The 24,538-nt window shown below is 37.0% G+C and overlaps 1 protein-coding gene across 1 annotated transcript; it reads right to left on the bottom strand.

The window, feature by feature from the left end:
* Positions 1 to 2,771: 2,771 nt before the first annotated feature.
* LOC121419812 (coatomer subunit delta-like) lies at positions 2,772 to 24,489 on the bottom strand. The gene is made up of 10 exons (XM_041614274.1): positions 24,295 to 24,489; positions 19,324 to 19,587; positions 18,552 to 18,731; positions 17,466 to 17,668; positions 13,134 to 13,301; positions 12,587 to 12,752; positions 10,338 to 10,485; positions 9,492 to 9,603; positions 7,286 to 7,490; positions 2,772 to 4,997 (listed from the first exon to the last, which is right to left on the bottom strand). The coding sequence occupies exons 1-10, from the start codon at positions 24,472 to 24,474 to the stop codon at positions 4,908 to 4,910; spliced, it is 1,716 nt and encodes a 571-aa protein (XP_041470208.1). The 5' UTR covers positions 24,475 to 24,489; the 3' UTR covers positions 2,772 to 4,907.
* Positions 24,490 to 24,538: the final 49 nt, after the last annotated feature.

Raw genomic sequence — 24,538 nt, forward strand, 5'->3', positions numbered from 1 at the left:
TGAATGATTTGAGAGCTGAATGAGCTGAAAGTATGATATCTCTACTGTTAGTGATTATGTAACAATTATCCATACTTACACCACAACTTTAAACCTTAGTTTAAGTTAAACCCGACTTCAGAATACGGGCCTATATGTTTTAGTTCCGTTGTTTACCACAGCCAATCTTAGTTCTGAACTTGACATCTCCTCATGGGAAAATCTGTCAGTTTGCTGATAATTTTATTGTGCGCACATCTGCCTACCACACCTATACCACTTATGAAATCATCGATTGTAAAATGGACCCCTTTCAACCTCCTTTTATTACATTGATTGTTAAGGGGGAATGAAACCTTTGGGACAAGTAGGCTTGTGTCGAAACAGAAATATCAAAGAATAAGAACAACGAAAGTTTGAGAAATATCAGACAATTAATGAGAAAGTTATGAGCATTTGAATTTTGCAATCACTAATGCTATGGAGATCCTCCCATCGGCGGTGCGACAAGGAAGTGTGATGTCACATGTGAACAAATTTCCCTTTGATGGACTATAAAACTACCCCAAAATGTCTCTTTTTGCTTTTTCCTATGTTGATACAAACTCTTTATCAATGTTGTATTCTTTAAAAATGTGTATTACATGCCCCCTATAGAAAGAACGCATGATCTACTGATAGATATGATAAAAGAAGCAGTTTAAGTGAAATATATACTAAAGTAATGGGGAGAGTTGTTCACAAGTGACATCACACATCTTTGTCGCATTGACAATGTGAGGATCTCCATAGCATGAGTGATCGCAATATTCAAATGCTCATAACTTTCTCATTATTTGTCCGATTTTTCTCAAACTTTCGTTGATCTGTTTCTTTGGTCTTTCTGTTTTCACACAAGCTATCTTGTTCCAAAGGTTTCATTCTCCTTTAAGCAAAAGAAAGTTGTTCACCCTTATACATCCTTGTCGTTTATACATAGCTTGTCTGTGTGCGCGGGTGTATAATGGGTGTTTGGTGGACGTGAGTGTTTGGGGGTGTGTGTGTGTAGCAGCGGGATTCTCTCTCTTAAACACAGATACACGTGGATACACAATACATAGGTGTCCACACACCCTCAAACCTTTACCATGCTCTGACTTCCCTCAACTCACTCTCACCAGCTCTCTCTCTCTCTTACACACACACACACACCCACCCACACAAACACGCACACCCTCTCCCCTAAATGATTAAGTAATGGTCTCACTTCCACACCCACTTTCACCACCTGCCTCACACATTCTGATACACAGTAGATACATCCTCTCCCCCACACCCTCAATTCCAAAACAATGGTCCTCACTTCCATAACCTACTTTCACTCTCTCTCTCTCCTTCATACAACACACACCCACACACACCCGCTCCCTCACATCCCACACCCTCGATTCCTAGCAATGATCTTACTTCCACAACCACTTTCATCAATTCCATCACACTCACATTGACACACAGACACACCCTTACATCCTCACACGCACACACAATACACCCGCTCCCACACACTCCAAACCCCAAGGCAATTGAGTGCAATCTCCACACACACACACACACAAACTTTACACCTAAAATACAAACTGCTCCATAACCCACACCCATATACACAGACTGCCTCTATCCATGCAAACACACAATGTACCCTCTCCCCCACACCCTCAAACCCTGAAAAATGCTCTCACTTCCACACACATAAATCTCATCATCTTTCTCGCATAAACACACACACAATGCAAATTCTCCCCTCCCCCACACCCTCTGACCCATAACAATGATCTTACTTCCACACCTAATTTCACCATCTCTATCACACACCACCCACCATCATGCACACACACAAACACACAATGCACCCTCAAACCTGAGGCAATTGAGAGAAATCTCACTTCCACATACACACCCACAAAAATTTCAACTTAAAACACGCTTTCACCCACACCGGATAGACAGAGGTTTCCTCTGTGAAATTCATGAACAGTTTGGATGGGCAAGAAATATCAACCCAACTTTAGAACCCTTGTGGTGTAAAAAAGAGATGTTTTGTTAGTGACATGGATACCAATATGCTCAACCATAACTTTTTTTCTTGAAAGAATAGATCATTTCAGATTAAAGTCCTTGCTGGCCATCTGATATTCATATCTCAATAAAGAGAGTAAAATTCACAGAGCAAAATGCTGAAAATTTGATCAAAATCAGGTAACAAATAACAAAGTTATTGAATTTTAAATATTTGCATTATTCTGGTGAAACGGTTCTTGGCATGTCTTCATGAATATTCATTAGGTGGGCTGATGATGTCATATCCCCACTTGTTCTTTTGCATTTTATTACATTAAATCAGGTTTATTCAAAATGTGTCTACCAAGAACTAAAACAATTGGATTTTGGATTGACAACTAATTAACTGCATTAGTTATTTATTGCAGCAACTTATTTCATCATGATGGAGACAATTCATTTACACATGTATGAAAAATGAAACAATTATGATTCCATGTAATAACATTTTAAAAAAAGGAAAAAGAGGATATGACATCATCAGCCCACCTAATGAATATTCATGACGTGCATATAACTTTTTTCACAAAATATTGATGAACTTTAAATTCAATAACTTTGCTATTTGTTGTATGGTTTTGATAAAATTTTCAGCATTTTGGTCAGTGAATTTTACTCTTTAGTTATAAATATTTTCAGCCCGGACTATCCCTTTAGGATTTGTATCAAAGGACACATTTACTTTGGACCATGGGTATTTTACATGTAGACCTTTAATACAAATTTTCATTGATAGAATAATTTGAACAGAAATTATGACACAAATATGTGTGGACTATATCCACGTCTATATCAGCAAAGTACATCACTTCATACAAAGGTTATTTAGACAAACCGACAAGTACGTTCCTATCTCCTCTATATATCATTTACAGTAGTTGAATAGGAACAATGGCGGAATTGAATTAAACATAATCAGAAGAAATACAAAAGAAACTGGAGAAATAACGAGACAGCCATGATATGGGAAAATATTTTCAATTGAATAATTAATATTTCTGTAGCAGAACACAAAACAGTCCCTACTATTGTGTTCATATATTTAGTTTATTTACACATACAGTATTTGTCAATAACTGTGCCCCCGAGGAAAAACCCAAAGACTTACTTCTTTTCTTCAAACATGAAAATCATGCTTTTAAGAAAAACAATTAAGAAACCCAGCATGTTGAAACATAAATCTTTCCTTTCACATCCTGGAACTCAATAAATTAAGAAATAATATGAAAAAGGTCAATGTATGAAGTACATTTACTTTAGTTTTGGAATGAAGTAAAGTACAATACTACAATTGATATGATAATATTATTCTAATATTTATTTACACAAATGAAAAAAAAATAACAGAAGTCCTTGTACCATATAACCCTAAAAATCAGAATCAATAAAGGAGGCCTTTTGTCATGAACTAGTTTAAGTATGTCAGATTTACTCTCGTCCAATGAAATTACAGGATTTCAGAAGCTTTTAACAGAAGCTTCTTCCTTGCCATGTATACAGTGCTTCATGAAAGAGGACCCACATTTGAAGCATGTTTCATACAGCTCTCCATTGAGTTGGATATGACTAACTCTTTGTCCGCCGAGTTCGCCGATGGCAAACTTGCTGCTTCGCCAAGTACGCCGATCGGCACAAATCTCACGACAATCTGATTACATTGATTTATACAATGCTATCAATCACAAAAGCTAAGCTCCCTAAGCTGCACTTCTTGCCTTGCCATTGAAAAAAAAATAGCCTAGGCTTAGAGTATTGGGCCTGTGCTATTATTCTTTGACAAAGGGGTTATAAGTAGCTTGTTCTTATATTTTGTAAAAATCTGGGAATGAATAGCCTGTACACTTATAGTTTGCAAATTGAAACTTGAAGGTTTCCATTGATTAGAGATATATCTTCTAAACATGAGCAAACATTTAGAAAATATACATCAATAGAAAGCTAATTTCATACTCTACAACTTTACTGTAGAACATTTTTCTGTAGGAAAAAGCATAAAAACGTTACAGCCATGTCAACTACGCATGCAAATCCAGAGCACCCATTTCTGGTGTCCACAGAATTAATCCGGCAATAGGGGATTCTGTGCACGGCGAACAAAGAGTTAAAAGACGGCAGAGAAAAGACTAGAGACACACATTAATGTGTTGCAATCTATTACTTGATAAGGATTCAGTAAAGTGGCATACATACTTAATCCTGTGCAATGAATACATTGTTAATTACAATCAATCAGTGTTCTTTTTAAACTGGAATGCTGTAAAATACCTAATACCATTGCCATCACATCCTCCTGGAGTCTGGAATAAACGATAAACCTGTATATCTTGAAGCATGCATGTAATAATTATAATTACATGACAATCGAGACATAATGTGCACTCTTCAACAAAGTACATCGCAATACCACACAAATACAGAAAACGTATATTGCAATACCTTTTCTTCTGTGGGACACAGAAGCTAGACAACATCAGCAAGGCCAGGTACCAGAGGAAGGAACCGCTGGGGCTTGAAATATGGGAATATGAGACTATTTCAACGTAGTATTCATAACTCAGGACCAGGGTCATGACCGTCCAAATTGAGGGTTAATGACACAGTGCCCTGACTACCCTTCAAAGAATTCTGAAGATGACCCATATGAAAAAGAGCAAAAAATACAAGAGTCTATGATCCTAATGATTGCCAATAGTTTCTGCCACTATCCCACTGGCACTCAGTAGCGGCAACTGTGAACTCTTGATTGTTTGGGTTACATGGTACAAGAAAAGTGACTCCTGTACAATATATGATGGGCAATATTACATTTCGATATGTGGAGAGTCTGGGTCTTATACAACTTCATACTTGTCCACAAGAAGGGCAACGTCCGATGAAAACTTGACTGGCTGGTCACTTTCAACTGCTAAGACATCCTCAACCTGGACAGTAAGAAAGTGGAGACAAAAATAAAAGAGGGTAAGAGATACAAAAGGCAGTGCATACGTTTGTGTGTATGGTTGAAATAGAGCGAGACAGACAGAAACAGGGAGGATAAAGAGGGGAAGAGAGATAAAGACATGGAGAGCTAGAGGGATGACACAGACAGAGGAGAGAGAGAGAGCAAGACAAGACAGTGACAGGCAGGTTTAGAGAGGAAGACACAGAGGCCCGTGTTCTGAAGTCAGGTTTAACTTTAAACCATGGTCTAACTCTGTGCTAAAATTATGGGAAGCCAAAAGTTTCAAAATTTGCATTAAGTTGTACGTTTCTTATTTTTACTGTGTTCTTTCCTGATTCATCGATGGTGAAGACAATCATCTATTTATACTTCCTAGATAATTATGAATGATTTGAGACCAAAATGGGCTGAAATATGATATCCCTACAGTTAGTGATTTATGTAACAATTGGCTATCCATACTTAAACCACAACTTTATACCTGAGTTAAAGTTAACCCTAAATAGACTGGGCTATTTCAACGCCTAAGAAGACTGGGGGGGGGGCTGATTCAGCCCCCCCTTATGATCTCGGCCGTCGATCGCGCGATCGCTACGAAAATTGGCACACGCGTTACCCATGGCATTATCTACAAAACTATAACATCAAATTCTGCAAAAAAACTCATGTCTCATTAATTATGCTAATTTATGCGTAAAATCATAAGTTTGCTCTAATTAATAATATAATGCCCCTGAAATGCTAATTTTTGTTTCACATAATCTAGATAGCCATCTGATCAAATTTATTCAAAAAAAATTTCAACATCACATTTATTTTCTTATGTATTCTATTGTTTTCTAAATTTCTTATGTATTTCTTTGTTTTTTGACTTTTTGTTTTTTATTGTTTTTTCAATGGAAATTGTCAGGGACTTTATTTTGACCATAAAAAAGATAAAATTAATCTATTTTAAGCAGTAAAAGGAAAAATAATGATACATTTATGAATTTTGGCTTAAAACACTATTTGCATTGGATTTGTACACAAATTCACGTTTTTGAGTAATTTTGGGTCTGCATGCACTTACGAAATGTTGCGTAAATTCGGAACCGCGTACGCGGGGGTCACAATTTTGGTCTCAAAAGTTGCGCGAGACTTGAAAGTAAAAAGTCAGCGAGCGACACGGTCAAAAAATTTTGCGCGGCGGATTTATCGCGAAAAATGTCGAGGGGGGGGCTGAATCAGCCCCCCCCAGTCTTTTTAGGGTTAAACCCGACTTCAGAATACGGGCCTTAGGATTCAGACACAGGGAGACAATCACTGCGAACAACAGATATTAAGAGACAAGAGGCAGATAGTTAAAAGAATGTATGAAGAGAACAACATGGACAAACGGAAAAGAGCATTAACTCACTTTCAATCAAAGAACAATTAGTAGAAAGATGGAATGACAGAATGGGAAATCGTTTTTCTCTGGGCTAACCTGAATGCATTTCATGAAACAAATAACCACTTACTTTCACTGATAAGTGTTGTAAGCTACTGAAATCCTTGAATGTGATTGGCTCAGACAAAAATATGTCAGTGAAAATCACTGATGACTCATGAAACACTCCTGTGTGCTCCATCCCCCTCCCAAACACACACAAAACCATTAGATTGCACTGTACTGTCAGTCTATTAAGCCAAACTACAGTTTTGGTAAGACCTTCGAGTTAATGAACAAAGTGTTTGCCTTTTAGACAGTGTAACAAGAAAGGACCTAACTAAGGTTCTGTGAATTCCTTCCTCATCAAGAAGACACACGAGGCAAAAATAGGTTAGGCCTATTATTACTGTCCATGCTCAATGAACCAGGCTTTCTTTACATTCATGTGTAAAACAAAAAAATGTCACTCTGGTACCATACAGTGATAGATGATTTCAAAACAGATGAGCATGAGGAGCAAATTTGAAAATTAAGGGCCACAGATGACTGCTTTCTTAGATAGGCCTACTTATTTGTATCTTCAATGCATCATTCTTAAAACATGGGACGCAGGGGGCAGGAATCCCATACACCCCCGCCTGAATCCGCCACTGACATGCATATCGCATACAGCGTAATCAAGGATTAATAATATACATGAACATGTACGTCAAAACAAATGGTTAGATTACAGTGTCATTTTAATTACACTGAATTTCTCTGCAAGGTCTCTACACGACATGAGATGATCTAACACATGACATTCAAGGCAAGTGAACAAGCCTAACCGTATAAAAATAGAGCGGCTCAGAACTAACCTGAATATCACAGTATGATTTCCTGGAGATAAAACTGACAGTAATGGGGAAGAAATCATCGGGTTGACCAGCAATAGCAAACTCCATACTACCGGTCTTGTTGCTGGTATCAATAACGGGCAAGCTCCACTCTAGCATGTTATGTCTTGAATCGTGCTTGTAGTTACCATCTACCTCGCTAACCTTCGGAGCGCCAACACCAGATCTGTTGTGATAAGAAGGGAGTAAAGATATATTGTTATATTTAAAGGGGAAGTTCACCCTGACAAACAGTTTATTGTAAAAATAGCGGAAAAAATAATAAAAAATATTGCCGAAGGTTTGAGAAAAATTCATCAAGTAATTAAAAAGTTATTAGAATTTCAATTATTTGATTTGTGACGTCATATGCGAGCAGCAATCCTACATAATGAATGGTAAAAAAACAATGAAATGTCATTTTCTCAGAAAATTATGAATGGTTTTCACTGAACCTTTTGTATATCAATAGACATATCATTTCACACCCGATCATGAATAGAAAACAAAATTAAGTCATCAGGAACCATACAAAATTTGAAATTCATGCATTTTACATTACATAACACATGGGGCAGCAGCTCGTTTATGACGTCACAAATCCAAAACTTTGAACACTAATAACTTTCTTACTCTTTAATGGATTTTCCTCAAACCTTCACCAATATTTTTTACTATTTTTTCTGCTATTTTTACAACAAAGTTTTCTTCAGGCTGAACTTCCCCTTTAATTAAACCTGGATTAACTTAGATCACACTTTTATGGAATGCCAGTTGTCAACTTATTCACCAATTGACAATTATTCTTATTCTACTGAAAAAATGAAGTCAGTTGTGAAATTGGAAGGATGTGAAAATACAAGAATATCATAAAGTTTAATGAACTGGTACCAGTACATAATAATTTCCATGAAATAGAAGTGCGGTTTAAAGGGGAATCCAGCCTTGGCCATAAAATGTTGTGTTGGGAAGGAGAAAAATAAATTAAACAGAATGGTGAAAGTTTGAAAGAAATTGGACAAGCAATAAGAAAGTTATAGCTGCTTTGAAATTGAGATCACTAATACTATGTAGATTTCAAATTGGCAACTGGGTAAGTAAATTATGACAAGGGGCAAGGACAACTTTCCCATAGGCCATGTACTTTATTATCAGGGATTTGTGGTTTTCTCCTAAGTACCCATTCCCCTGGGGCAGTAATCTAAATATAACCCATGTAGTATATTGTTTTATGTCCTCATGAAAGAAAAATATAATTTGAAATAAAACTTTTGGGAAAAATGACATTTTAGCCATAATATGTATTGGAGTACATGGAAGAGTAGTCCTTGCCTTACATCACTATGACATCCAATATGCGGCCAATTTGAAATCTCCATGGGTATAGTGATTACCAATATTTACAACTTTAAAAATTCATATCTTTCTTGTTGTTTGTCCAATATTGTTCAAACTTTCACCTATCAACTTGTCTGATTTTTCTTTTCCTTATAAAAACAAGTTTTTATTTGGGTTGGATTCCCCTTTAAACTTATATTTTAGACTAGGGTTGAACTTAAGTTTTATTAGCAGAATACCACCCAGTGATTAAATTTAAATCAATAAAAAAAAATTTAAAAAAGTTTGTACGAAAATGAGCATAGAAGAAAAAATCTTGACAAAGATAAAGATGAACACCTTCTCTTTCCTCATTTTAATTTTGTCTTCAATCCTGTTTGTATTACCTATTGCAATTTTAATCATAAATATGAGATATTTGCATAAATATGATCCATTATGTTTGGTAGAATATATGCTATACACATGCAATTTTGAATTAAGTAAATAATTGCACCATTATAAACTGGATGCTTGTCTAAAATGACATTGTAATGTGTATCAATATAGTCAAGATGAAACATCAAATCGATTATTCTTAGTCGACACAGGACAGCAAACCTTGAAAACAATAAAATTACAATCCCCTTGCACTGGTCTTGAATAATCTGTGGCCATGGAAGGCCACAACTGTGGATGCCCTATCGAATTACCCAAATGGCCCTTCCATTGGCCTTTGAAAATGGGTGTAACCATTTAATTTTTTTTTTCTCTTTGTGTAGAAAAATATAAGCCCTAAAGAAAAGTGACATTACCCTAAAAATATAGAAATGTAAAATCAATAAGAATTGTCCAGATATTGTCAACTTACGGCACAGGTATGTTGATGACCACATCTTGAAGTTCCATATCTTCTTGTAAGAGCTCATATTCTATATTCACATCACAACCGCCCTCATTGTTGGGTGATGGCCAGCAGTTAACTGCAGAAGACAAAAGAGTAAAAAAAATAAGAATAATAACAATTTTCATTTATATAGCACTTATCACATCGGAATGACATTTCTAAGGGCTTCAAAGATAAATTACCCAGTCAATGGATTCTAACCTGCCTGCATCTGATGTGTGCACATCTCCACTCCCTGAGGAGTAATCTAGCCATGAGCAGTTAATATGCTCTAACTGCTAAATTAATCTTACAGGACCAGGTCACGATAAGATCTTGGACTGTGTTGGGCTTGAATAAGCAATAAGGAACAGGATCAACCTTCGATTCTATTCATTGGGAATGTTTTAATTGATTTGTGTTTTTAACTCAAAGCATTTCTGCCTAAAATGTATAGAAGAGCCAGACCACACATTTGTACATCAGCAGGATTCCCACAGAAATTTGAAAACAGAATTCCATGACTAAATTGTTGCTTTCCATGACATCCTGTGACGTCCAGGATTCCAGGAGTTGGGATTTCACAAAACAGGGAAAAATGAGAGTTGGGTAACACGACAAACTGGAAAGCTGCCATATGACTATGAAGTCAAGAGGTAAATACAATTCCAGGACTTTTCCACGCCTATCCACAAATTTTCCAAATTCCCTGACTTTTCCCTGACCACAAATTTTTTCCAGGATTTTCCATGACTGAGGGAATCCTGATCAACAACATCAAGATCAAAGTCAAGATCTATTTCTAATTAATCATAAACAAAGGATACTCACTTAATAAGGGGATCAATGTCTCATCTGAGGATTGGAGTCTCCACTTCAGAACACCGACGTCGTTATTAACGGGGAACGGTCTGTCAGGAATCTTCATGCCAATGTATGATTGAGATGCAAATAATTTCTTGTCCACGTTGGGATGTGTCTGCAAGGAGGTGAATTAATACAATGTCTTTTTAAATGCCTATTATTTGGCACCAACTATTACATATTAGAAGTCTTAGAACCAGCAAGAACAATGCATTATAAACATAATTTTTTTTTTCAAACATTGACAATTCCATAGAACATGCATATCAAACCCTGTATCTGGCAATCTCCTAAAATTATTTGTCTCTTCATTATAAATAGATTATGTACAACTTGTGCAGTACCCTCATGAGAAGAGTATTTTGTTTACAGAGGATGTTCCCCCTCAGTAAATATCACAAAATACAGTTCGAACCCACGTCCCTCTGATTCAAGGATGAGTCATAACCACTAGACCATCACTGGTTCTTTAATTGATCTTGGTTGGAGAAGAGGGATCATTATAGCCCCAGTATTTTTAAATCAAACTTGACCAAAGATTATCCCTGTAATTGTGCTCCTTTGACGTCAATGATTGCTATTCCAATCTTGATCAGGAAGGGGATGGTCATAGCCCCCATTCTTTTTTAACCCTAAAAGGACTGGGCTATTTGAGATGTATTGAGGACTGGGGGAGGGGCCATGATGCCCCCCCCCTTCTGATCTCAGCCGTCGTTCGCGCAATCGCGCCAAAATTCGACACGCACATTCTTTACCACATAAACTATAAGGTAGTATAAAAAATATTCTGAAAATAATTATTTCTCTATTCATTATAAATGAAATATGCAATTTATTCATGAAAAACATATTTGCATATTAAACACCTAATTTAATTTCTTTTTTGCAGATGTCATCTTTGTAATCTAATTCAAATGTTTTCACGAAAATTGCGAAAGCCAAATTTTTCCCTATGTATTTCTTTGTTTTTAGAACTTATTTCTTTGTTTTTTCATCTTTTTTTTTCGTTGTTTTTTTTCAATGGAAATTATTACAAACCAATTATTAGATTAACCCTATCTAGGCCGGGGTATTTTGGGAGTTCATATGGCCGGGGGGGGCCTCCCAGGCCCCCCCTAAGATCTCGGCCGTCGACCGCGCGATTGCGCCGAAAATTGGCACGCGGGTTGCCTGGGACATAATCTACAAGATTGTATAGTAATTTATTTCATGCGAATCGCTATTAAGTGATTATGCTAATTTATGCGTAATTAGTATGCGAAATCATACTTTTTCCTCTAACTCCCTAAATAAAGCTCCAAATGTACTAATTTTTGGTATAGAAACTCTTTGTGGTGTTCCTAACAATTGTACATGAAGAAAATTGCGATATCAAATTATTTTCTTATATATTTTATTGTTTTTTGCAATTTCTTATGTATTTCTTTGTTTTTTGACCTTTTGTTTTTCATTGTTTTTTTCAATGAAATTTGTTGGGGACTCTTCTGTGATCATAAAAAGCATAAAATAAATACATTTAGACCAGCAAAACCAAAAATAATCATACATTTATGAATTTTGGTTGAAAACACAATTTGCATTGACTTTGTACACGAAATCACGTTTTTGAGCAATTTTCGGTCTGACATGCACTTACATAATGTTGCGTAATTTCGGAACCACGTACCCGGGTGACGCAAAGTTGGTCTCAAAAGTTGCGCAAGACTTGAAAGTAAAAAGTCAGTGAGCGGCGCGGTCAAAAAATTTTGCACGGCAAAAATATTGCGCGATTTGTTGAGGGGGGGGGCCTCCGAGGCCCCCCCCCGGCCTAGATAGGGTTAAACCCTAAATCACTAAGCAGACCAATAAGAATGAAAAAAATATTCACCATTTAATGAATTTCAGTACAAAAAAGAGCCGTTTTCGGCATGACATTGTCTCGTAAATAGTCACAATGCTATATCCGTATGTTGCAAATTTGGTCTCAACACTTGGGCGAGTTTCAAAGAAAAAAAGTCATAAAATTTTGAGGTGCTTTCATTTTGCATTTCAGAAATATCGTGCGAAGAGTCGGGGGATGGGGGCATCATCCCCCCCAGTCCTTTTAGGGTTAAACTTTAACAAAGATTATACCTGTAATTGTGCTACTTTGACGTCAATGATTGCTATTCCAATCTTGATGGGGAAGGGGGTGGTCATAGCCCCCAATTCTTTTTAAACTTAAACAAAGACTATACCTGTAATTGTGCTCCTTTGTCATCATTGTTTGCTACACCAATCTTGATCTTTCCATATTTCTGGTCTGAGATACGTAGTGTCATCATACCATGTACATCAAAGGTTTGGAGGCCTCCATCTCTACCCGTCGAGACGGTCATCTTCTCTTCCACTCTTATGTGAATTCTAAATGAGGATCAAAGAATACAGAGAAGCTTAATGGCCCTATTTCACACATACGGTTTTGAAAATGTGTTTGGTTTAAGTATATTTCATGCAATAATAATGTTGAATTTAACAAGTATGAGACTACTGTTATTAACTACTGTCAATGAACAGTGGGCTCATTAATGATGTAACCTCAAGTAATTAATGTCAAGTTTGCAACAGTGATAAAAGCACACAATTTATTTTGGATGCTCTCTAAATATAAACACTGAAATACAACAAAATTAATTCATCAAATCATTCATTGACAAAAAGCTTCATGAATTTTGGCACATATGTAAGCTTAGGACTAGACATTTCTGACACAGAGTACCCCTAAAATGATTGCTATATACATACCCTTCTGTTTTACTGGCAGGTGTTATGGTTTTGGCGACGTTTGAGGATTGTCTGCTCTTGGGTGCATTTGATGTGACCTCTTCCCCTTCTAATCTGAGTTTATCAACAAAGATGTCTGTACTCTTCGTTGACTTGCCTAGCTTCATGGCTTTGCCTGTACCCGATGGTCTGTGAGGGGAAAAAAATGCCATTAAAAAAGTGATTATAAAAATTACATGGTAGAGAATTATCAGAAAATTATTACAAAATTATCAGTATAATTTTCTGAATATGCACATTGTCCATGGTATCAAGTTTTAGTCTAATTTTGAAATCCAATTACTCAAATACTGGATTAAGCTCTTGCAGAAATATTTCTATATAATCATGAAGAGGATATTCAACTTTGGAGCTAATTTGAACACCCCTCCTAGGAAAATTTGACTTAAGTTCTAATCTTCTATTGGTCATCTTTGCAGAGTAGTGTATGGCTGTGCTTCTTCAGAGAAGTCGATTTTAATCCCTCTTTCGGAAAAGTAACGATCCATGGTAGAAAACATTGTTCTTTTTGTATCAAGGGTTAGGATCATCCAATATTAGTGAGAGAAATATCTTATTCCAAAGCTGAAAATGTCCTCTTTTAAGTGAGGATATTTAACTGAAAATTCATTTTTGGTGTCTGTGGGGGGGGTCAAATATATTGATATGAAGCAAATAATCACTCTTGGTGAAGGTGATGGGGAAACTATCACTTTCAAAGCAACCAGGATGTAGTTATCTCTAATTAAGGGAAGCTAGGGAAAGAAAGCGAGTACATCCAGCTTCATGTGTTTTCCTCACCACCTGAAATTAAGAGGTGATCTCATGCTTTACATCACACAGCGGGAACCCCTATAAACAAAGAAATCTATATTGTACAAGAAATAACTTTTACTTCAAATATCAAAGTTACCTTTAAAAAAAACAAAGAAATCTATATTGTACAAGAAATAACTTTTACTTCAAATATCAAAGTTACCTTTAAAAAATTGATCGAGTCGCATGATTATGCTTCTTTAATGTCAACGCGGATGTAACTGTGTGCAAGATCTACATCTTCCTCTTGCAAGATTCATTTTGACCTCACAAAGGAATTTACCGTCGCAACAAAAGAATCAAGGAGCAATGCACTTTTACTTTGCACTATATTTTACTGCTAGTGCATCTAGAACTTATGCTATCGTGATAGAGAATGATGAGAGCCAAAAAAAATTGAGTAACAATTAGGGCTGTTAGCGTTGAGAAAATTCTTTGTTGATATCATGCTAAAAATGTCTTAACTCATTGAGTGCTTCGTGCACGCTACGTATCCTACTATAACATGCCACACTCGTGCTCGCACGCCTACTATTGATTGCTTTGTGCTTGCATTGTTTCCTACCCTCGCCTGCTTCGTGCATGACTGCGCACATTCGGAATAACAATCATTGTTACGCCGTTTTACATTGTATTGCGCATCGCATGCACGCCGTAATTAGCACTATTGTGTGCAGTGCGAACTCTGCTTTCTGACAGATAAACTTACGCGGTTTACATTCGACTTTTTCGAGTATTTCTACATTTTTTACAAGATATGGCTCCGCCTCTGAGAGGGAAGAGACCTAGGTTTTTGATCCATACAAAACACTCCACAAAATGGAACTACTTGATACAACTCATATTTTAGTGGTAAAGATAATAACCAATCCATATAATGAGGACATCATTATAAGGAGTATGAAATTTCCTACAACTTTACTACACAATATTTTGTGGATAAATTAATCGTTAGAGAGTTACAAGCAATTGTAATCATGACTATTGGAAGGAGTGAATACGACTCGCGATCCTAAAATCAATGTGGCACAGGGGGGTTTTGTGGCTGGCACAGGGGATTAGCATCGGATTAGCAATGTGGCATTGGGTTAGTAGTGTGCGTGGCATGTTAAGAGTTAATGATATAACTATCGACAAAAGAACATCAATACGCATTTTTTAGGCATTATAGCAATGTCACATACTCGGGTTGGTGAAAATTTGTATCTGCCACTGTACCAAGAATGCTTTAAAATTTGCTTTCATCGGATGTAAATAACTACAAAGCATCTTTTAACAAACATATTTAGCATAAATATATCCTCACCTTTCACGTTATTAGCATTATTTTAGGATTGGATGAAGTTTTATCGATAATTTTGGGGCATTTAGGACATCGTTCTGAGCAGTCAATGTAATTCCCTTATTCGCCATTTTGGTATCGTGCTGTACATCTTCTAATGTGGAGGGCAGCACCACAAGGCTGTGTGATAGCTGCCTTCTAGTTGAGCTTGCGCTTGTGATGTTTTAAACTCGATCGATTGGAGTCGAGTGCAGTCACAATGTTTGGATTCTCACGATCTCACCCCAACTTTGCTATAATAATAGCGAAGTGTAGGGACAGTGATTTTCCGCGATCGCGGAAAACGGGCGGAATTCACGGAAAATGCTTTTTGAAACGGAAAGTGTCATTTCAAACGGAAAATCACGGAAAACGCATTTTCCCTCAAAATACACAGAATAGCAACAGAAATTACTCCAAAATCACAACAAATGAGAATATTAAATGGCCACAAAACCCCAGAAAACACGATCTCACTTCGCTACAATCATGACAATTCACAAATCATGACTGCACCCGACATCAGCACACTCGATTGTACAGTACCCCACGCCCGTACATACTATACTCGGCCTGCCGGCCGGGTTGGGCTTCATTGCACTGTACCAAAGATCGTTCCAACTATGAACGGTCGTGTGTTGCTGCCCTCTACGTTTGAAGATGTAACAGCACGATATCGTGGTCTTAAAATCCAAGATGGCGGATCGGCTAAAGCCGTTGACTGATTATAACGATGTCAAAAAAAAACCCAAATTATCGATGAAAAGTCATTTCACCGTGACATAATACTAAAGATGTGAGAGGTGAGGATGTATGCATGCTAAATGTCTTTGTAAAAATATTATTTACACCCGCATAGATCCGATTAGAACGGATTCTATTGTGTTGTTGGTACAGTAGCAGATACAAAGTTGGACTAGTGCGAGTGTACGTGTAATTTTGCTATTCAATGTGGAAACGGAATTGTCACTTTTCCGTGTGTACAAAGTCTATGGGGAAACGGAATTTCCGTTTTCTGACGTGCTGAAACGGAATTTGAGATTTTCTGAAATGGAAAAGGCAATTTTTTGAAACGGAAAATCACTGTCCCTAGAAGTAGGGGTGAGATCGTGTTTTGTGGCTAGTATTTTGTGTTGAGATTTTGGAGTAATTTCTGTTGCTGTTCTGTGCAGTTTGATGAAAAATAAGTTTTTCGTGATTTTCCGTTTGAAAAGCCACTTTCAAAGGGCCGTTTCCGTGAATTCCGTGAAATTGCGGAAAATCACTCTGTCCCTACATAATGCGAGTTTTATCAACAAAGAGAGAAAGGTTATCGATATCACTAAGTGGCAAAAAAAAAGCAATAATCGACAGGACTATCAATAAAGACGTTATCGATATCAGCCCTAGTAGCAATGACCTGTTAATTTTGCACGTACTCAAACTAATTCATTATACATTGTGACCCTATGCGTTGAAAAGATCAGCGAAATACAAAAGTTTCATCGGTGTGAGTGATGATTGAAGGGGAAACCGCCCTGAATCATGTGACTTAATTCTGGCCAATCCTATAGTAAGATTCTCAGCATGCAGAATGCAATCTGTAACATCTAAATTTATCTGTGTTGAATGAACCAAATCCTAAGAGAAGCAATCTTATTGGAAAGATTATGAGAGGAACAATTTAAAAAGTTTTATCAAAATCGGTTATGAAATAAGCAAGTTATGGAAGTTTGAAAACTCATGTTGTACTTTCTATGGGGATCCTCAAATTGGCAAAGGTGCTTCAAAATGGCTGATTTTGTGGACAACTCCCAATTTGTTTTTGTACACAATTTTGCAAAAATTGCATCTTGCCTCCTTCTGAGTACAACATATGTAACAGGAAAATATAATTCACACCGCATATGTCAAGGTCAGGAAGAGATAATGTGAAATATGTAGAATAAAGTGGGAAATCTGAAAAATTGTGTTAAAAACAAATGGAGAGTTGTCCACAAAATCAGCCACATTGAAGCATGTTTTCCAATTTGAGGATCCCCATAGAAAGTACAAGAATCTTGACTTTGTAAACGTCCATATCTTGCTTATTTCATAACCAATTTTGATGAAACTTTTTTAAATTGTTTCTCTTATTTTACTCTTTCCAATAAGATTACTTCTCGTCTTGGGTTTCGGTTTCCTGTAAGTACACTCACTTGATAGGCTTTGATGGTTCTATAGGTTTTTCCGGAGTGACAATTGTCATCGAGCTGGACATCGATGACATCCCTGACGAGCTTGATGACCCATAACCCCCGCTGCCATACCCTCTCTTGCCTGACCTCATGGCCTCCTGCCTCTGTTTGGCGAGCTCCCTCGCTCGCTGCTGCATCTTCTGCTTAGCTTCTTTCTCTTGAGACTGCGAAACAATTAACATCACAATTATTAAACAATCTAATTCAATAATACTAAATACGTTCATTATTGCGGATTGAAATAATCGCTAGAGGGTATTCATTTGTCTCGCAATCTACTATGGTAAACAAGGAAATTCGTGATAACTCTCGCAAAAAGTGTTCACTGGCCAATCTATTGTTCTCGCATTTGTGCGTACGGTCTTGGAGATTAGTATAAATAGAGTACGATATCGGACAATTTTCGTCACTTGATAAAGAGTTGCAGCGGCACTCGAAAGCTCGTGAACTTGTAAGCTAGTGAACACTTTTTGCGAGAGTGATCACGAATTTCCTAGAAAGCCAGTGAACACTTTTTGCGAGAGTGATCACGAATTTCCTTGTTGACCATAGTAGATTGCGAGACAAATGAATACCCTCTAGCAATTAATCTAATTCAATTTAATATCAATTTGCATGCTTAATTAATTCTGGGGGAAAATAATGAAAATTGTAAAATTGTACCATTGATACCAATATGTACCACATGTTAGCCAACACATTCATTTGCTTCTCTAGTATCATTAATGTAAGCTGGTGGGTGTTTCATAAAGCTGTTCGAAAGTTAAGAGCGACTGGTGAACCTTCTAATGCGCTTAACCATCGTCAATTAATATACCATTTTCCACAGGAAAGGATCACCAGTCGTTCTTAACTTACATGTACAAATAGCTTTATGAAACACCCACCAGGACAACTAAATGATACGATTGTTGAATTTAATTGTACGAATGTGCAAAACTTTAACATAAGTGTGCCAAGGGTTAACTGTAACAGGACCGGGGGACCATGATACCCCCACCCCTTCCAAAAAAAAGAGAAAAGAAGAATAAAAGAAGAAAATCCCACCTCTCTGACAGCTTGATAAACCTTTTCTTCATGCGAGTCCATCTCTGTGAATGTACGGATCTGAGCTAGGTTCACGCTCTCCCGATAGCCAAGGGCAACGATTTCATCAAAGGCAAAAATAAGTTCAAATGAATGGTCAAGGATTTCACTTTCTTCCATTGCTCTGCAGTATTCTGGAATCTGGAAAGGAGATAGAGATAAAACTTTTTAAAAATATAATCAGAGCTGCCAACCTTTGAAAGTACAAAGTAGTAATCCAAAAGATCAAAGACATAATTTCATATGTGCCACGTAGTGTTATAAATTTCTTAAAAGAGGTAATATATAGAACAGATGCACGATGTGCATAAATGCCAAGTTTTGCCAACCCTACAGGATGACTGTCAGTAATATTCATCCAGGGTGCTACATAACTTTTGTGAAGCATCAGCTTGCTTGGTCAGGCAAGTAAATTTTGACATTGCGCAATAGCGCAATATATTACTACATGTATATGTGCATTGAATGTGTACATACTGCACCTATTTACCTCTCCTGGGACCATTGCAGAAAGAGTTGCAATCACTCGCAACTCTAAAAATCATGCGCAACTTGATTTTCAACCAATTAACAGCGCGCATTTGGGACTTGCCATTGATTTTATGGCTTGCGTTTAAATGCAACTCTTTCTGCAACAGGCCCCAGATTTGACCATTGCAGCAATGCCTTTTATTCAGCATGCCAATGGACATTGAAATTCGACTCTATATCATTACCAACTCTTTGTACTTACCACACGGGAAAATAACCTAAGAGTTTCCAAGTCTTCAAGGATGTTGCTGGTCTTTGTAGTTATGAGAAGCATGTAGAGCTTCTCCAGAGGCTGATAGACGTATCTCACGCTTTCAGTCTCAACAAACGTGTGCTGCTTGCCCGTGTTCATCAGCTTTGGAAACGCCGCCAAGAGCCCCTCGATACGAGATCTGGTCATCTCCACGAACTGGCGGGAAACAAGGGCCTTCCCGCTCTTCGTGCAAATGGCAGCTGCTAACAGCACCTATGGAAAAAGGACAACAGACAGAAAGGTGAGAAAGGGCATTTTATAAAAAAAAAAGGGGCCATAATGCAATGGAGACAAAGCACGGTTAGGAATTTCCTGGGAAATTAAGTTATCATCCGCCCAGGCGGGAAATTCTAGGAGACACATGTAAATGCAGGGAAATGCTAGAATATGCTTGAGAAACACCTGTGCAATACCTGAAAATAGTCGAGAAGTATAATAATGTGTAGTATATCCCTGCAGTTTTAACTACATTTCCCAGCTTCCTAAAGATTTATTGAGGCTATATTTACATGTACCACCACTATTTTCCAGTCCGACCAACCCTGAAACTAAAATAGATCTATAACCGTTAACGATATTCACGGTTTGAAGATTGGAATTATTCAAAATGAGAAATCTGTTATTGTGAAAGAACTTGACGAACATTTCATTTTCATTAAAGTAAGCATGACTCACACATTAGTCATGGTGATGTTGGTAGATATTTTCAATCACTGCCTACTGCATTCACTTTTGATGAAATAAGTGATGATTTTGTGTTAAATGAGTTAAGAAGATTACAAACACATAAATCGCCTGGTCTTGATAAGATAAGCGGTGCACTTCTAAAAATGGCTGCACCTGTAATTTATACACACCTTACCAAATTCTTCAACTCATCTTTACGTTCAGGCAAACTACCAGATGAGTGGAAGACAGCTAAAGTTAAAAAGTGGTATTAGGGAAATATGAATCTGATTGGGGTACCACTGTGTCAGGTGTACCACAAGGCGCCAATTTGGGCCTGTTATTGTTCACTATTATGGTAAATGACCTTCCAAACGTGGTATCCGAATGCCAAGTGATGCTATACGCAGACGATGCTGTTCTGTATTTTAGTAGTCAAAGCAGCGAAGAAATTGAATCAGCCTTTAATTTTGATTTAAAACAAGTATACAAATGGGTAAAAGACAGCAATCTCACATTGAATACAAAGAAAACTGAATTCATGTTATTTGGTTCCAGAGCAACCAAGTCTCACGCGTTATGCGTGGGACTCAAGCATTTTGGACTCTTGTTCATCCCCTCAAATCTCTGTCTCACAACACTATCACAGCCTATCCCCATATACATTGTACACAATGTCTGTGATCTCACTCAGATTCACAAAAAATCTCACGCATAGCTGGTCTTTGAACTTGGCATCACTGTGGTTCACAAATGAAATTGACTAAACTTGAGAAAAATATTTCCATTAAACTTTAACCAACAGCAAATTTTACAGGTTTACATTTACAGATACTTAAGAGTTTGGCTAGATCCATCATTAAATTGGAAAGATGTGACAAAAACAAGTAAAAAAAATAGGATCGAGGATAGCATTACTTGGTCGTTCAAGTAAATACTTACAATGTACCTCTGGAAGGATTAAAACTCCTTGCTAATGCATTGATTTTACCTTTGTTTGAATACTGTAATAATGCCTGGCCAAGTTGTGCTCAGAACACAAAAGATAAAAAACACAAAAAAAATGGCCAGGGTAATTTTGGGACCAATTCAAGAACTCCTACCCAAATTAATTTAAACAAACTGAAATGGGTTCCCACTGAAGATAGATGGAAATATTTGAAATGTAAAATGATATTTTCTGTTTTCTTAAACAAAATTCAGCCTATTTTTGAAGTATCTTTAAAAAATCTGAAACTGTACATAGTATTCGTACTCGTAGTGCACAAAGCACAGGATTGATTTTGCCCTCAAATTTTGAGTTCGAACAGAAATGGGCAAACAAAGTTTTTCTTTTGCTGGTGCATTCATTTGGAACAATCTACCTATTTTCATATGAAATGCTCAATCCGAATCCTCATTCAGTCTTTTATTTTGGCGTTATAATAGTTTTAATTTATAAACTGGCCCCTTGTGTTGTTCTTTTCTTTACAGTTTGTTCGTTTCAACTTACATTGTACACTGTTTATACTTATGTTTGTTATATGTTTGTATTTTTGTTGTAGGGCCTCCAAGGACAACAGTGTATCAATTACTGATGGAGCCACCCTACAAAAAAAGACTTATAAATAAATAAATAAATAAATCTGGGGCTCATAACACAAAGCTTTGCAATCATCATAGAATCTTTCTTTTCCGATTGATTCCATTGACTACAATGTACAATCAATCGTGAAATTCAAGTGTGCGATTAATTGCTAACCTTTGTGTTACGGGACCCAGGAAAAAAGTTTGCGCACTGACAATGGGCCAATGAGCACAACAATTACGTAACATGTCACGTCTTCTACCAACATGTCCAAAACCTATTCTGACAATGACACGAGTCATGACTGAGTTAAAACAACGACAACGTTAGAAAAATATTGACAACTAAAGTAGTACTAAACTAAAGTGGCCTCAACACCGACATAACCGAGTGACATTTCGGGACTTATTATTAGGGAGACTGCAAGATTTTTCCATCTCATCAACCACTTTATTATACTGTCTGATTTTTCAGATCTTGATGAAAATAGTGAAAAATAGAAATCTACCAAATTTCATAGTAATTCCGAATCGATTTTGAGAAATAACCAAATGAATTTCGAATGAAATTCCACCAAATGCTCCCAATAGGCTCTGTAGTATAATTTGTCACAACACACACACAGCTGAAACACACGACCACACACAGAGTGCAGATACATGTACTTTGTGTGCAGTTTTGCATTGGGCATTCTGGGGTAGTGGGGGAAGGGTATTTTGAAATCAATTCTGACACTTGATCCTAAAAAAAGGTGAAAAAATAGTATTTTCATTGGATTTGCCATTATCAATACTACAAAAACCCACTAGTTTACAAAAATACGAGATACAAGACTTTGAACTTCCTTTCTTAATGCCACATCAAAATCATTGTAGAATCCAAATGTAAACTGAGTATGTTATTTGGAGCATTTTCTTCTCTTTAATTTGATACCAAAATCATTAAATTTGGATAACAGGATCATGTGTCAGAAATGCGTTAAACTTTGATTTTTACCTCAAAACCATGACCATTTTTGGCTGTGTAAATGCAGTGGAAAGTGCGACATTTTTGTCTCTGTGTGCAGCCACCCTATTATTATCAATTTAAACAAGTCTGGTAGACCAAAAGCTTCGGTCTCTGTTACATGTATGTTGGTTGTCCCACTGAACTCTGTTGGCTCCACTCACCAAATACCGAGATCAAAGTTCTAGCGTGATCTGTACAGGGGACTCAATTGCCATATATTTAGTTATTAATTTCGGATAAAACAGGGAAGTGAAATTGTGCGACAGCCGAAACAATTCACTGTTTTCCCCCTTTTAAGTTTATTTTTCACTGTTTTGGTGCATTTCAGGCCAAAAGGGAATTATAATCTTCATTTTGGTACAGTTCTTTTCAAATATCTTTATGAAATAAAGACAAAAATCGATGAACCCCTTTGGGGAGATTTTGCATGGTCAACCCAAAAGGCCCCCATTCCACAGAACGGAAACCATTGAAAGACCTCTGAAAGACTTGAAATTAGTGAGGTCTTACAGCGGTTTTCAAGATCACTGAAATTTGTTATCTCTGTGGAATGGCTCAGAAAGACCCCTCAAAGAACTCTGAAAGACTGATGGATATTTCTTATCTTACTGGTCTTAGACTAGTCCTAAAGAGATCTTTCAATGGTCTTTCAGAATTCTTTTATGCAACGAGTGATCTTTCAGAATTCTTTCCATGGACTTTGCCTGGTCTTTGAATGATCTCTCATGAGTCTTACAGTGATCTCCGCAAAAATCTTGAGAGACTGACGAAAGATCATTGAAAGACTATTAATACCTTTGAAAATTCATTGAAAGACCGCTGAAAGACTGCTAAAAGACCACTGTCTGAAAGACCATTTTCCGGTAAGACCATTGAAGACTGTTTTGAACCGTTTCAAATTGTTTTGGCAGTAGAGGCGCACGGCCAATATGGGAGATTATCTCCAAATGGGAGATAATCTCCCATATTGGAGACTTGCTTTGCAAAAGAACAAAGAAACAACACTAACAAAAGTGTATTAAAATTTTGTCTCACTGAGTGAGGTCAGCAGCCAATTTGTTTTGTGTGTGGATGACAACAAAAATCCTTTTCAAAACAAAAGTAGACAGTGAATTTTTAAAGTAAAGCTAATCTTTTTGCAGCAAATGTAAACAAAGGAAATTGGTCTCTGAAATTGGATACCCAAATTCTTTAAAAAGTCTCTGATATTGGAGGTAATCTCTCTCAGTCATGGGAGACAGTCTCCCATATAGGCCGTGCGCCTACTGTTTCGAGCCCAAGAAACTTAGGCTGCAAGATAACGAGGAGAAATTTAAAAAAAATAAAAATGTTAAAAAACTCCTCGAAACAGACAGCTGCCAGATGTCTACACGTTGGGCATTGTTTGGCTTTTGGTGTTAATGATTAATCTACTTTACTCATGAAAAAACTGACCTCCTAACACATGAACAGTAAAACACCAACAAGGCAAAACAAAAGGTGAACACCAATGATCACTTATTCACTGCACTGCACTCACACTGTGTCGACGTCTGTCAGTGTCACCCAGCAAGATTTTCATAATTTGAAAAAGTTCACTTCACTTCAAGGCTTGATTATTTACCTTGTAAGAGACATTTCAATAAACGACAAACACCATTTGTTTACTACTAATGAAATTATAGCTAACAATATCATACCATCTTCTTATTCTGTATGCTCTTCGAATAAAGCGGCAATTTCACTGTCTTCTGTGGGATTTTATCAAGATTTTCGCTGCACAGTCGGTGAGACGGGCCACGTCCGTGTGATGTGGAGTTTGAGACGGATAACGCCCGTGGCGGAAGAATATTTTTTAATTGTGGACTTTTCTTTCTCATTCAAAAGAACATTAATCGCTTTCACTAAATGAATTATTCCTGAATCTTTAAAAAAAATATTTGA

This window comes from Lytechinus variegatus, chromosome 8 (assembly GCF_018143015.1).
Source record: "Lytechinus variegatus isolate NC3 chromosome 8, Lvar_3.0, whole genome shotgun sequence".
NCBI classification, from domain to species: domain Eukaryota; kingdom Metazoa; phylum Echinodermata; class Echinoidea; order Temnopleuroida; family Toxopneustidae; genus Lytechinus; species Lytechinus variegatus.

Excerpts from the sequence above, each read along its gene's own strand:
- LOC121419812 (XM_041614274.1), bottom strand. The coding sequence starts at position 24,474 with ATGAGAAAGAAAAGTCCACAATTAAAAAATATTCTTCCGCCACGGGCG. Across the intron at positions 19,588-24,294 it reads GCATACAGAATAAGAAGATG|GTGCTGTTAGCAGCTGCCAT; the intron begins GTATGATATTGT and ends CTTTTTCCATAG. Across the intron at positions 9,604-10,337 it reads GACATTGATCCCCTTATTAA|TTAACTGCTGGCCATCACCC; the intron begins GTGAGTATCCTT and ends TGTCTTCTGCAG.